The following is a 16,113-nucleotide window of genomic DNA, read 5'->3' on the forward strand; positions in this document are numbered from 1 at the left end:
AAAGAAAATTAACACAAACAGATCTTCCTCACTAGGCACAACTCTTAATTTCAGTCAGAAAGTCTGTCAGGCAGCCCAGATTGCATCAACAGCTTCATGAGCTCATGACACACCAGCAGCAGAGCACAAACTGTTGCCCAAGCTGTCCTGGCAGGACATGTAAATCTTCATTTTGATCCCAGTTTTGCCCTAGTTTCACATTTCTGTAACTGCAGCAGAACAAAATCAGAGTGGCTGGAAATAAAATTCTGCCTTCACTGGACTTTCAAGACCAACTCATTTTCTAGTCAGTTATAGCATCAATATCGATATCAAAGCAAATATTTTAACTTAAATTGAAAACTCTTTATATTTCTTTCACAAGCAAAATATTAAGAACCCTGGCCTAGAGAAAGATAAAAGGAGCCAATCTCCCCTTTAAATTACCAAACAAGCCTGGGCTTTGACTCCTTTTTCAATGGGAAGTCAAAACGTCTGACTCCAATCAGTTTGTATAAACCAGCTTTTGTTTTTCCTTTTACCCAAATGACTCCACTCTTAAGGATTTATTGTAACTGGATTGCTTTTCTACCCAGCAGGGAGCTGTAGCACTAGCAAAGCTGTTCCACACAGTAGGTTTTCCGCTGATTGAATTTCTAGACTTTCAGCTCTTCGGAAATGTTTGCTCTTGTACAAGCTGTCAGAGGGAAATTGTGTGCAGTCGATTTTGTCTCAGCTAAAGCCAGGCGGGGTTCCATATGCAGCCAGCCAATGTGGAATTGAAAGGAGGAGGATCAATCAAATTGCAAAGGAAAAAAGGTCTCAGCACAAACAAATTAAAAAAAACCCCAAAGAAACAAACCATGCAACAGAAAAAGGGCAGAGGGAAGCAGATGAGAATGGAAACCATTCCTGCAAATAGGTGCACTAGAAAGAACCAGCAACATCCTTTCTTAAAAGGAAAGCTTTTATTTAAAAATCACTAAAATTATAAGGGCTAGGAGCCATATGAAGAAGTTGTTCCATTAACCATGCACAAAGCCAACGCCATTATACTGCTCCAACTCCAAACTGCTGTATAATCCCTCATCCCTGGAGCAGCCCACCCTACCAGCAGTGCCCCAGCTGTCAGTACCACAGGCACAGCACACACACAGCCACAGCAGCTCTGCTATACGGGCTGCTGGCTCTGTGTAATCAGGAACACCCACTGGGAAGATGTAGGAAGCCATTGGAAAGTACCTCAGCTGCCATGCTCGTTACAGACCACGGAGGGTGATTTAACAAGAAGGATTTTTCAGGTCTCACATTCTCAGGAACTTATGAAGACCACAAAGTCACCTCCACTCCAAGTGGATCATTGCCATTCTCTTGCCACGCACAGGACCTAATGGTGCTAATTGCTGTCTGCACCTGAGGTTTTGTTCTTTAGAAATATAATAACTGACAGGGCCCACAGAGGGGCAAACACAACCAAGTCAGAAGCAACAAGCAGAGATTAAGACATCTGTATTAAAGGTCTCAGAATCTGAGTATGAGCAACACTTGCCTCTGGTCTGGTCTGCAATAGCTCATATTTCTAACTCAACTTCAAGGAGAAGTTTTGGTTCTAACTGCATTGCAGGCAACAGAAATGCTTTTAGGTATTAGCCAATCCTTCCAAATGACATAGTAACCCACGAAAGTGATAGCACAGGTGAGCATTGGACTGGGAGTCTCTGCCCTGCCAGCAGTGGGCAGATAAGCCTCGCAATATTTAAGTACACCAGAAGAGGATGAGGAGTGGTTGCACTGACACCAGGCACACCATCTCGCTTGTGTGCTGAGGTTTGTGTTGTGACAACTCCTTGTTAGAAAAGTTGTGTCACCTGTTTTATATTTTAAGAAATATTTGCATCTAGTGGGTCATTCTTTTTTGACATGCAGTGGAAATCAAAAACACATACAACAGGGGTTTGGTCTTAAATTACTGACTTGACCTTCAAATACTTTTAAGTCCTACACCCTTGTACTGCTCTGGACTTATCCTCATGTGTAAATTTAGTAAGTAGCCAGGCAATGAAGCAGTATCCCTAGTGTCTGCAAGGACAGTCATTCTACCTTTTAAATGTGTTATGGGGAAAAGCACCTTGCAAAAGATCTTTGTTAGAGCATCCCAAGTGTCTGCAGCAGTGACTGGTGAAGAGCCTCAGTGACGGTGCAAAAAGGAACCTTCAGTTTGCTGTGCACTGTCTTTCCTCAGAGACACTATACAGTGAGAGAAGATGACATCTATCATAAAACAAATAATAATAATGAGGATTTTTGCAACAACTCTTCCCCAGTCAGCTGCCTTACATTAACAGTGGTTTTCCCTCTCAGTTCCTCCCTTATTTCACCTGTTAAGTGTAGCTCAGTGATTTTCCTGCTGGGAGTCTGTTCAGACACGCTTTCCCAACTCAGCACACTGACAGCCTGACATTTGTGTTCCTAATCAACAGTGCACCTCAACAAAGCCCTGATGATGAAAGGAAATATCCTGGCTCCAAAGTCTTCTGAAGGGCCACGTGCCTGACGAAGGCATTTGCACCACTATTTACACCATATTTAATGAACCTCATTACTGAATCAGTTGTCTGCTCATGTTAGTCACTGAAGAGTTCCCTCATTTTTTCTTTACCTCTCGGGAGGCTACAGTTCCTCTTCGACCATAAATAAAAATATTGCAAGCAGAAAAGAAAGAGGGCAGTGAGCAAGAAATTCCTGATACACAAGAAGGACGCAAAAGGCTACAAATGACCTGAAACTTTGATCAGTCTTTCCTCCTGACACTATAAAGATTTACTCCAGATATCCCAGGCACTACTGCTAACAGTGCCCCAGCCCAGAGCTGTAACCATGTATAACAGCTAAACAAAGTATTGCCTTAGGATAAAAATTCACTCATCAATCCCAGCAAGGGTTATTGAAAGGTTATTGCTCTCTAGTTAGAATACACTGCCATTTTCAACTAAATGCAGATTTGATTCATAGTGATACAGAATTTAAGATTCAATATTGTGAATGCACAACCTTCTGGTGTTCTATGGGAAAACAAGAACAAGGATTGGTTAATTCTCCCCATACAGTCTGAGGATGCTCTGATTGTCTCAAAGACTTTTTACCTCAGTATCAATTTCTACCGAGTTTTCTATCGCACAATTTGGTTTGAGAGCACGTGGCTGCACGAAGTGCAAGAATTATTGTGGAGCTCAGAGACATAGCTGATGCAAGGCAGGTATAGCTGCAACACATCTTCTCAACAATTATCCCTAACCAACTGCTTAATTTCTTTCTATTCCACTTTCAGGTCCTAAAAACCAGAGGAGAATATCTGAACTGTCTATCAAAGCTAGTGTTCTTCACCACGACCAGCCTTAAGAGTTCTACAGAGTTTGCTCTATTTACCTGCTTTGTATAAAAGCCAGCCTTGCTCTTTCGCTTCTAAAAGAAAAAGTTATGAGGAAGAGAAATGACTGAGTGCAGCAAGAGGGCATTTGGGGACTTTGGAAAAGGAGGAGCACAGCTTGGAACCTCACAGCTCACCTCCACGTTCTCCCAGATGAGACACCAACAAACCACACTAACTCATCTGGGCATTGCACTGGAAAATACAAAATCCCTCGAATGGTTAGAACAGAAGTTTGAATGTATGTCACTCTACTCTGATGTGTGCAATTATACAAAATACACATTGTGGATTTGCAACATCTCCCATTTAAGTAAATGGAAGTTTTGTCATTGATTTTCGTGGCAGGGGACCTTATTTCCAATGCTTAGCATAGGCCAGCTGCAGATTAATGCCCTAGACCATATGCCATGCCTTGCAGATCCCACTTTAGACTACAACTGCCTTTCATCCCAAACAAACGGCTGTCAATCTGCCTTTATATGCTTCAACTATCACCTTACAGTTATTACTGGAAACTGACTGCTTTTGAAGGAGCAAGGAACTTTCACACAGAACCAGGATAATGACAACAGAAGAAGATAAAGTAAGAAATCTAGGAGAAGTTAAATGGGTTTTTTTTATTATTGCTGTTTTTAAGAACACAAAAACATTGAGGATGGGAGAAGTTAAGAGACAAGGCTTAAAGACACATGAAGACTGGAAAACAGATGCAGAGAAGAAATTAAAGACACCCAGTAATGGAAACCTTTGAACAGGCACTAAGCTTCCTCAAATGAATAGTTCTTTTGAAACCAACTTGACTCCTTAAACGAATAAATTTAAGTTTGCAGGATCAATCATCTAAAATGAATGCCTAAAATAAATGAAAGAAAGATATAAGATATCAGAAGAACAGCACATGAAATATTGTATCACACTAATACTAATGTTAATCATCCTCATTAAAAACAAACTTCAAAGGGGTACAAGAAGCCTAAATGGTAATATAGGCAAGATTTAAAAGTGATGATAGAAACAAGGCTAAGGTATATAATAGCACATGCAGTGGAAAGGGAGTAATCAGAAAGACTAAAGCAAAAAGGGAAACCAGCAAGGACTACAGCAGGAAGGAAGACGGGATGTATGTACACAAAAAACATGCCCAGATGTTTTATTCCCAATTTATTCAGGGCCACACCCTACGAACATTTCTCACCTGATGAAAAGCCACGGCCATTACTGTGAATTTCAGTGACCTGGGTCTAACTCTAAAGGATATTCCTAGATGTGGAGTTGCAGGGGCTTCCCTTCTAAATGAGCACACACACGAGCATCTGCAGGGCTTGGTCATTAGCTCACAGGGGTTTCTGAATTCCATTTTTCTTACATATGGTTCCAACAGGCACAGCCTTATCCAAGTGAGAATGAACTGCTGGGAGTGTGACAAAATGTGGTGCAATGCAGAGACAGATATCCAGTGGAGACTAATATTTCCAAGAAATTACGAACAAATTCTACTGCTCATCTGACAGAAATGAGATGGGCTGCTGGCTGACGCCAGAAAGCACTGAGAACACTGCCCTAGTGAGAAAAGTTTCTGTGGCATGTAAATGATATTTCCTCAGATCAGGTATATGTAAAATATAGGTTAGGTATCAGCACCTAGTACATACATGCTTTAAACAAATACAAAACCAAAACAAATTAGCAAGAATTCAAAAGAAAAAAAAGGATATCATGAAAATAATTACATGGATCATGTCTTTTAGTAAAGCTCTTCTACAGCCCTACATTATGGAAAAAGAGGCAGATGAATTCTCTGTCAAATTTTGCTGAACAAATTTCTGCCAACGGTGTCACCCTGCTGAAGCAGCGTGGGCAGCTGACAGTGCAGGTCCTCGCCCTGCTGCCCTGCACTGTCAGTACTACCTGAGCAACCATTTCAAAGCAGTCCCCAAAGATCCTGTATGAGCTGCTCTTATATCGGTGTTTCTAGTATAGACCTCACCCTCCAATGTGTTGTATGGGGCAGAAAGCAGCAACTGTCTCCATGGACATAGCTCAAAAGTAGTTAATCCGTAACAGGGATGCTAGAAAACAATAAAGACCTGAGAAGTGGGGAAAGCAATAGAGATAGACTAGAAGAACACATATCATGGAAGTAAAAGCCCTGAAAGTTACATCAAGTTGCTGGAAAAATTAACTGCTCAGATGTTTGTTGTAAACCCGCAGTCTTTCCAGGCTCTCCAGGGCCAAAGCAGAAGCACCACCAGCTTGAGCTAGAGGACAGTATCCTTAAAAATTTGCCTGTTGCAGGCTCTGCAAACAAGATACAGAAGGGTTTGCAGTGCACAGGAACAGAACTTTACACAATTTTATGGTCCATTTGAATTGATGCATACTGTAGACTCAAACAGTGCTGGGAAGCCCTGGGGGAGAATGTCTGTTAACATGTGACAAGCTTTTGACTTAGGGAAACCTGAACACAACCTGTCTTAGATCACAAAACACATTGGGTTGGACAGTTCTGGCACACCAGTTTAGAAATTCTCTGCCCTAGGATGGGCTGAGGTGTTTCACATAGGCTGGCAGTATTTGGATTTCACACTGAAGTCCGAGGTATTCTCCATTTTCTCACACAGTACTAATAACAGACCATTTTAGCTCAAGTTCATCTGCTTTTATGGCAAATAACTCTGCATACCCAGTATTTACCAGTTGTAATGTGGCACCAGAATCCCTGTTAAGAGCTTAATTTTGTGAATCTCTTACACAACGCCTGCAAAGAAAACTTTGCAGCTGCCGAGCTTGTTATGGGTTGGGTACTCCTTTGCATCCTGACTGAATCCTAAATGTACCCAATAAAGCTCCATTTATTTTACCTAGGGATATTTCCATAGGCCTGTTTTGATAGGCAGAGCTCCTTCCCCTTTGCTTTAGTGTCTTTTCCATTTAAGAGTAACAAATTTAAAAGTTTAAAAATAAATAAATAAATGGAACAGGAAACTACCATAGCTTCAAAATCTCACTTTCTGGATAGAATTTAGGACAAGGGACAATACTAACAAATACAATTTGTACCAGACTTTAAAGCCCACATGCTCAGGCCAATGATCACACACATACACAAATTCACACTGTGAATTCTTTTACAAGTTTGCTGGAGATAACACATAAAAGCTTGCTTGGAGACCTCTGCTTTTTTTTCTTTTTTTTATCACTGTGTTTATTTTTGTTATGCCCTTGCACACAGAGCCTTAGCTCTCCACTTGCAGTGTGCATTCTGCTCATCTCACAGAAGCAGGAGGGGAATCTGAGGAGAACAAGTTTCCTATCTGTACATAGAGCACATCACCACACCAGGACACTCAGAGTCAGTCGTGCAGCCCTCTGTGGTCAGGGCTGCATTTAAGCCTTCTGATAACAGACTGGGGCAGGCAGGTCTGTCGCTCTGGACATATGAAACTGTACTGCCAGGAAACTGCAGCTCCTTTGAACAGTCTGTGTGCAGGGTAGCAAGGCTGGCTCTGCAGTTCAGCACAGGCAGCTGTCACAGCCCTCCTTGCCTGCTTGACCTAGGGAAGAGTGAAACACAGCCAAGGAAAAAACAGTTCAAAGGCCTGAGCCTGAAAGCAAATGCTAAAAAAAAAGGAAAAGGAAAAATAAGAACAAAGAAATCTTAAGCTGGTTTGTCTGTTTTTTCAATTTACACAACTGTAAACAAGTTCAGAGGTTTATTAGTTTATAATGCTTTTTGTGGTCATGTAATTCAAATGTGAGCTTTGATTTAAGAAATGGAATTTGGCAAGAAAGGAGTTTCAAGGCAGCCTACTCACTTTCCCATTAAGAAGATTAAAAAAGAATTCAAAATATTTAACTTTGGGTAATAAGGTCTATACTTGTGTAGCAACTAATCTTGTGCTCATGCACATCCCAATTTGGTACTGCACTTGCTTAAGTTTAAGCAAGTAAGTAATCTCACTGACTTCCTGCTACTTCAGGAAACGCTAAGTGCTTTGCTGAAATGGGGCCATGATCAGATTTAAACAGTGTCCTTTAATGAGGATTTACTGATTAGAATAAAAGATCTCCAGAAAAGCCACTCAGCCTGTTCAAAGCCAGCCATTCACCTTAACCAGCAACTTTTTATCTAATTTTGCTTTTAAATAAAGCTATCCTCCATTCAAGGGTGGAAGCCACAAAGAGTTATTTTAAACAGAACATTTCAAGTTCAGCTAAATCTGGGAAAAAATCAGAGCCTGGACTCTTAACTGTATCCGGACTCGCTGTGCCTATATATGTAGAAGGCAGCAGCACATAATCCCTTGGTGTACCACAGCCACTTGGGCATTCAGCCTTAACTCTGAATGTGCTGTCTTGCTTTTGTAATCCAACAGGCAACATCCGTATTTTCTGGCAAAGTTCTTTTCAGTCATGATTTTTTCCAGATTTCAGTCATTTCTTGCATGCAAAAGGAATTGAATTCAAACCTTAATGCTACAATAGGCTCTAACTGTATATACCACATACTTTTAAACTAATCATTCTCAAGAGCAGCAACTGAGAAATAGGCTCACTTGGCCTTGAAAATACAGGATGTAGTTAGGAATAAGGGAAGAATGTACTGAAGAAATATCATGTATTTCCCCATCTCCAACTCCAAGATAAGGCCAGTATTTTACATGCAAACACTCATGATTTCCTTTAAAGGAGGTTTAGGTCTTTCTCAGAATTATGATTATTCTGCTATTGCTTTAGCAGTGCCCTCTTGCAGGTGTTACTGCAGAAAAAGTCTTTATTTCACAGAAAGTTACCCTAAAGAAGAAATTACATTATCCCACATCCACACATGGCAATGACCATCCATTTAGCTGTTTAGAAAAACATTAGCAAAGCCACAGAAGCTGCAGCTCTTATAGCCAGTACAGATTTAATTTTCCCAATGGGAAGAGGGTAAAGTTGTTCCTGAGCAGGTACATCTGCACACTCCGGAGAGGCTGCTTGGCCTTACTCCCACAGCACTGCTGGTGGACGGGCTTGTCTGCAAAAGGAAGCTCTGCTGGATTTAAATGGGAGGCTTAGTTTTAAAGAGAGTTCAAGTGCAAAAAGCCATGTGGACATTTATTTCATGTGGTTTATTTTTATTTGGCTTAATTGATTCTGAATCAACCAAATAAAAAAGATAGCCAGAATCCTTAATGCCCACAATAGAGTCTTCACCATTCAATCCAAATTAAAGTAGCAGTTTATTTAAACTAAAGTTGTTGTGTATGGACAAGGCCAAAGCTAATCAAGTGTTGTCTCATCACAATGCCAGCAAACAGTCTGAGCAGAGATAACAGCAAGCTCTGCTTCCTGCCACAGCAACTAGCAATGAGGGCGGGAGGCTCTTCCAGTCCAGAGGAAGACCAGTTTGGACTACACAGGGAAGAGGGGCTTCCTGCTTGATGGGGCTGGCAAATCTATTTCTGCGCCAAAGAAACAATCCCCTCAACATCCCTCCAGTGTGTTGTTGAACCTGACCTGTGTGAAATTTGAGAATGGATATAAATCAAAGGGAGAAAAAGTAATAAAAAGCTCCCGGCAGACTTGATGACATGTTGATAATGTTCTCGTCCTGGAGTCAGGGTGACACCAGCCCAAAGATGATATATAGAACTAAGCCCACATACCGACGATTTACTGGCCTAACGACAGTTTTCATTGATCAGAGGCCAACAATTACTGGATTCCTTCCCACTGCCTATTTCAGTATCAGGCTCTGGCGTACAATCAAAACACTAGCCCTGCTTCTCCACAGTTCATGTGCCAACTTTGCAGTGGAAGCTCAAGCCAAGCAAGAATGATATGCAAATCTGGCAGGTGTTTGGGGCATACCAGTGCTGCTCAAAAACCCAGCCATAAAAAAGGAAATGGCAGACAGGCCAGGGGAGTCCCGATCTGTTGCAGAAAGGCTGCAGGCTCTGTACAGTACACAGTAAACAGGTCCCAGAAACTGGAGACATGGCTTTCAGGCAGCAACAGAAAAGCTCAATTATTTTATCTCAGTATAAACAAAGCACATTGTTTATACCCCCTCCAGATTGTCTAAAGGCCTCTCTTGCCACTGCAGCTTAGTTCAAAAAGAACAAGAACTTACAAACAAATAGAGCAACCGGTGCTGGTACCAATCACATAACATGCCTTTGTATTTTGTTTTGCTTTGTATCTTGAAGGAGGGAGCCAGGAGAAAGAGATTTCCTTCCCAAGTGTATGGAAAATGGATGTGTCAAACTGAATTAATATCTGCAATAGCACATTTAAATGGCCATGATTAAGCTGCTGGAACGAGATGAATCAGTGTGGGAAAGGTGCTGGCAAAGAAATATTTTTCCAGTATATTACTGTCTCTTACAGACAGGCAAGTGCATGTAATTTGTCTTGGTCTACCAGGATTTACCTATCTGTCCCACAGTTAGCATAGGGGAATGCTGCAAATTTCCAAAAGCTTCTATTCACCTTCTTTGGGACACAAAGAAAAGTTGGGAAAGGCTCCAAAGAAACAACTCCTGCTAAAAGATGTCATTTCCTTACCATAAAACTCATGAAATACACACAGTTAGGAACTACACAGGAGCTCAGACTGATACGACAGTATCTTTGTACAACACTCTTAAAACATGCCACTAAATATTTTCCATCTCTCTTGACCTTCTATCCTCTTTCTCTTTTTCTTAAATCTGATTTGGCCAAGTTTTTCAAAAGAAGCAAAAGCAGCTGAAGAGTTCAGAAATGGAATTACTGTTTTTAGGAACACAGACGATAGAAAATATGTCTTCTGAAAAAAATTACTTTTGCAATTTCATGAGACATCAGAGTTGACTACTTTTAGGGGAAATACAGGCAAAAAAGACAATATGGGTTTGAAAAAACTCAGAAGATTTGGGGTTTCCTGTGTCTCAATAATATCTGCATAAAATGAAGCTATCATCAGAAATACTGTAAGCACGTTGGGAGAATAACAACCACCACCCAGGCCAACCTGAATGCATCGTTCCAACCATGTGTTCTTTTTTTTTTAAGAAAAAATTGATATAACAAACTTAAAATATTTAACCCTCTTCTGCAAAAGGAGAAAGGGTGCAACTACAAAGAAAAAATTAAGCAGCTGAGTATTCAGAAGATGCTACCAGCACATAGTCTGAAAAGAAAGGGAGTTTTCCTCTATTCAATCTTCCCAAAAGTAAAACTTTTAAGAAGAGAGGCCAGGAGGTTTCAACCCAAGTAGGCTTTTATAGAGAGAGTTAACTTCTGTAAAAATATTTTGCACAAAGGAAGACCCCCTGAAAGTAGATGAGCCTGACAGCCTTTATTTGCTCCCCTATTCAGTACTGGCTGTAAAGCTCTTTCTTGCTGCCTCAATTTCTAACTTCACCTGATATGGCATTTTAGCCTCTATGTCTATTTACTCCTGAAATGTGACAGGCCAGTAACCACAATTATTTGCACTGCAGCCATGCCTACACTGCCCTGGTGAGGAGCTGGAACCCTCTCACACTGAGCACTGAACTACCACTGAACTGAGCCTGTGAGTGCTGACCAGGCTCCTGGCTGTGCTGTGTGCAAGTGACTCCTTGCCATCCCACAGGAAAAGCATCCCCCCAAGACTCAGCACCACCCTGCCTCAACTGTACTAGATTATCACAGAGGGGAGCAACTCTGCACGAGGCTCTCTAAAGACAAGCCACAGCCAGAGCAGCTCAAGTATTAAAAATACATTTATTTTTTGCCCAGTGCAGAGAGGTTGTTGGAAAGAGCTTCCCTATCTTTTCCTGTCTAAAAGATTAAATAGAGAATGAACAAAATGGAAGCAGAGCTGAGGAGTATGCTTTTGTCTTCCTTCTTATGAAAGGGGCTAGAAGTTATTTGAGGGTCTCCATGGAATACATACTTCTTTTAGCCTCTTTTCCATTAAGTTGCAGTACCCATCTGGATCCTAACTCTCTTCTGCAACTGCTGAAACCAACCATCTTTAGTAGTTCCATATCTCTATTTTCTTTTTTATTTTTCATTCCTGGACAGGGATTATTTCAACAGCAGATTTCAGTGTGGAATGAGAAGGTGGCATTGGAAACCACTTCCTATCAGGAACTGATATTCATTAATCTGAGCCCAAAAATTAAAGGAAAGCCCAACCTGAAACGTTGGTTCTGCCTGTCTGCATCACACATCTCTTGGGAGGAAATACAGGACACAGCTCACTGAGAGGAGTGCCCCCATTGTGTTATGGGTGTTTGAATTAATTCTCAGCGTATTTTGACCATGTATGCAGAGGCTATAGTAAGTTTGTTGAAGTATGTTTTCCCCACTCTTTCATATCACAGTTCTTTCCTTCTTTCACTAGTATTTAGACAGTCTGGTGCTCATCAGCATGCCCTCCTGGTCAGGCAGGCATCTGCTTCAGCTTCAAGTGGTCTGTGGGGAAAATCAAAGCTTTTATGTTCAAAGAGGCCAAATAATCACCTGAAGAGGGTCCCCAGATCAGAACATCTGTATGCAGTAAGTAGGTGTGTTCCTAAGTATCAGATTTTTGGAGATGAAATAATCTACAAATGCAAACGTGAAAGATTTATTCATACCACTTACTTCAAATAATAACCCTACCAACCAAGGTTAACATTTTCAGATATAACTCTTTCCCAAGGGACTTGCTTTATGTACATGGTACCCCTATGCTCTTCACTATACACCAAACACAATGACAAGGCCAAATGTCATTATATCAACTTATTTTTATATCTGGACAGAGACAACATCATGGTAAATAATCAACCTTCTCTTTCTCAGTTGCTGAAGGTGCCATACTTGCAGAAGTGCACTGTCTCTGACAGTTTTTCAGGGCCTCCTCTGTTGGATTTATTTGCTGCATTTGACTGATCTTTGATGAATCTGGGTTATGACAGTGAACTGTTGTAATGCACTGTGTGTCGAAATCAGGTCAACACTGAGTTTATTTTACACTTTTAGTGACATATGAATGATTTACAAATTTTTGCTAAGCAGCAGGAAACTGTTTGATGCTGTTCCAAACTGTCCTGGACAGTAACTACTCATGCTTCTGAAATGTAAGAGTACTGTAGAAGCTACCAGAAGCTCTGGCATTGCATACAGAAAAAGGGAGGTATGAGGACATCCCACTCAGCAGCACTCTGTCCAGAAGTGGAAGGCCAGCTTAAGCATGCAGTCAGGCAAAACAAGTTTATATTGATCATACAGATCAAAATTTCCTCAGTAGGACTCTTCCACCTCTTCAGTCAGGGCCTTTTTTTTGGTTGGTACAAGGTAAATTTTTCCAGCGTGAACTCAGAGGACGGGTTACCTAGTGAAAACATGTGGAGTAAGAGCACTCCAAAAACTATTTGTCAGCCTTCAGAATTTGTTCCTGCATCTTTATTGTGGCTAATCTTTCCCATTTCTCCTCTTCCCCGCTATTTCTATTTCTCATTTCAGATCTCAGTCTTTTCACTTTCCTTTTTTCCTTTCAGCTTTTCTTTTTTTGGACAGTTGGTGGTTTGTGTTTATGTACAGGAGTCAACATACATCAAAACATTCCTACATGCCAAACCTCTCAGACTTAAAATGTGTGCCTAAACTGAGAAACACAAGAAATAAATTTGCAGAATTAAACTTTAAGTAGTTTACCAGACCAGATCTTCTAACTTCATCTTCATCATCCCTCCCTTTCAGCTGATGCCAATAATTTACAATAATACAAATGAAATGAAAAATAGGTCTGTGTGGAATGGTAACAAAAATAAAACTAAAATGAAAGAAAGATGAAACATGGAGTCATGGTGCACTGTGCAATTAGGATAATTTAATTTTATATTTCACTAAGTGAAGGTTGCACACAGGGCTGATCTCTGCAAGTAGCTGTGAAGTAAAAAAGCAATTTTCAAGTATTCCTGCTCTGTCCAAGTAATAACTGAATAAAAGGGATATAAACCCGTTCTTGTTCGCAATTTGGCAACATCTGACAGAACAAGTTTCTCTATACTGCTATACTGCAAAAATAAAAATCAAAGCAATTCTCCTCTTAACTAAGAGCCTATGTCACCCGACAGCACAGCTGGGAGATCTGGATCTGCTGCACCCTACCTGTCCAAGTGGAATTTCTTCCCCTTATTAATCTCTCTGGCAAGTGGTGGGGCTGCCACTATATTTAGCCAGCTCATGCAGGACTGGCTCCCGCTGTCTTCACAAGGCATATCAGGTGCTGATGCCTATTTTTAGACAGGACATCTAAACTTCCCAAGTGTGGTGACCCATGAGTTTGGACATTCTGCTTTTAATCAAGTGAGTTAATTAACTGCAGGGCTCTAAAGGTAAAAAAGGCATCAAAGAGGAAGAGCAGGCTACAATAAAGCAACTCAAGATCTGAGTGATAGGAGCTCCTCCTACTTCAAGCACAACTATTCAGGGAAGGAATTCTTTTGCCCTCCTCTTATCTAGGCCACTGAAATCCAGGCAAGGCTTCTTCCTTCCTGCAAGAGGCTGACATCATCTTTTGTTCAAGAAAGTCTCTAGCACTGGTATTACTTACTCTCAAATGAACAGTTATTCAACAGATGAAATTTTGCCCCTAAATACCATGCCACCAGGAGGATACTAAGAAAGTATTGAGATCCATTATTGAAAGTAACTACAAACTGCTTTACAGACATTAACAGAATCTTGTAAAATAAGCATGAGAACTAGCTATGGTAGTGAGCAGTGATGGCAGGTGATAGGTTGGTACAGGATGCAATGGGGGTTGAAAAAACTTTAAGGTATTTTCAAGAGAGGTAATGTACATCATGCAGAAGTTAAAGAATTTGAGAGAACCAATCACAGAACACAGGATTTCTTATAACCTCACCTACTTTGTAACCGTCAGCCAATAATCCTTCCACAGCGAAGTGCCAGGGTTATTACTTCTTCATTATGCTAATTATACACAGGGTGAAAAAGACATCCAATATTTTCAACCATTCTGAGAATTAAAAAAAAAAAACAACAAAAAACTACAAACCAAAAGAGCTTATCATTGTTCAGGTTATTTACACAAACATCTTCCTACTGGCCCATGTCTCACCTCTAACACAGAGGAGCTGTTATTTTGAGCTGTGCTGGTGGGGAAAATGCAAGGATTTTCTTTCTGTTCAATGTAAAAGGCAGATACAGAGAGATATGGGATAAGTCATAGTTTAGCACAAGGTTGAGAAGCACTGCAAGTGCTTATCCAGTTCCACGACACACTGGCAAACACCGAAAACACAGAGAACATGATGATCAATGGACAAAACTCTATCTGCAGAAGAGATGCACCCACTGTTGATAGTGGGTGTCATGTTCTGCTTCTGCAAAGATAAGTCTTTGGTCCTCTGTTTTCTCTCACTCTGACACATGTACACACAAACACACTGCCCCCTTAAACACCCACACTTAACAAAGTGCCACAGAGGCCAAGCTTCACAGGCAAAGGTTCCTAAATCTGCCCCTTTTCAGATAGATGAGAATAATGCTTTCGTGTCAGCCTGCTGACATTCCAATTTGCTCTCCAGCTTAAAGGCCTTCCTTAAAGCAATGAATAAAGAAAGGACAGTCAGCAGCTTTCCTTTCCCCTTTTTCTGTCATTTGCTCTTCTCCATTCATACATATATGCATCCTCTCCCAGATTTTTACCACAGTGTTTCTTTTGTTAAGTTTCTCCCTTCTCAGCCATTGGACATGGTTGGGTTTTCTTTTTCCCCTGAGAGACAGTGACAATTTTGGACACAGCAGTTGACTTGCAGCACACAGAGTGGACATGAGTCTATCCATGGAAACCTGATATATCTCCTCTGGTTAAAATAGCACAACTAACTGTAAAATTTCAAAGCAGCTAGACACTGAGCAGCTAATCCTACCTTACTTACCTCCTGCTATATATTCAAAAATAACAGCGTTCTCCATGCTATAAGAAAATTCTCACCCCTGGTCTATATATATCCATAGCACCCAGAGGAGTCAGCCAGAGATGAGGTCTCCTTCTGCCCCGAGTAACACAGACGGCAGATCAGACATCCCTGCTCACGTGGCTTACCAGAAACAGTCCCAGTGTTAAAACTGACCTCACTGAAGTTTCTGTTTCTTGCCACTGATGAAAGGAGACAGCATGACTGGCTCAGATGTCAACATTTACCTTGTAGACATCTAAAGTTAGCTGAGCTGAACTGAGCTCCAGACATGACAAGGAGTACAGGGCACTGCACAGTGCCTCAGCCTCAGCAGCTGTGATGAGGGGGGTGCTGGTAAAGACAAAGGGTAACCAGAAATTAAATACATATTCTGCATGTGAGTACTATAAAATCTGAACATTATCCTGTGCCCATTTTATTTAAATAAGATAACAAAACTGTTGTCAAATTAGAAATGAACATCCTATTTGTAGAAGCTGAAAGTCTCAGAATAAAGAAAACTATGGCCATTTATCTGAGTAGGTACTGCAGCTTCACTGAGTTGAGATTTGAAACTTTTCCAGCTTAGTTATAATTCACAAAACTCTTCATAGCTCAAGTCATTAACAAATCCAGAATAATTTTCTGTATTGTGTCATATGCAGCACATTTGTTTTTCTTGTTTGTTGTTACAGACAACTGCCATGCCTCCAGTACCCTCTTTCTTGGTGCTCTGCTGTTTTTCCCACTTATTTTCATTCCTAACCT

General features: G+C 40.9%; 1 protein-coding gene across 1 annotated transcript in view; it reads right to left on the reverse strand.

Moving 5' to 3' along the window:
• Window positions 1-15,361, reverse strand: part of NKD1 (NKD inhibitor of WNT signaling pathway 1) — a 69,427-nt gene extending 54,066 nt beyond the window's left edge. The window contains exon 1 of the mRNA XM_042027749.1: window positions 15,325-15,361. Within this exon, the coding sequence (XP_041883683.1) occupies window positions 15,325-15,361 (37 nt within the window). The remainder of the gene's footprint in view (window positions 1-15,324) is intronic.
• Window positions 15,362-16,113: the final 752 nt, after the last annotated feature.

Source organism: Corvus kubaryi, unplaced genomic scaffold (assembly GCF_017639235.1).
Source record: "Corvus kubaryi isolate FWS band 111438036 unplaced genomic scaffold, C.kubaryi_AGA036_p1.0 37300, whole genome shotgun sequence".
NCBI classification, from domain to species: domain Eukaryota; kingdom Metazoa; phylum Chordata; class Aves; order Passeriformes; family Corvidae; genus Corvus; species Corvus kubaryi.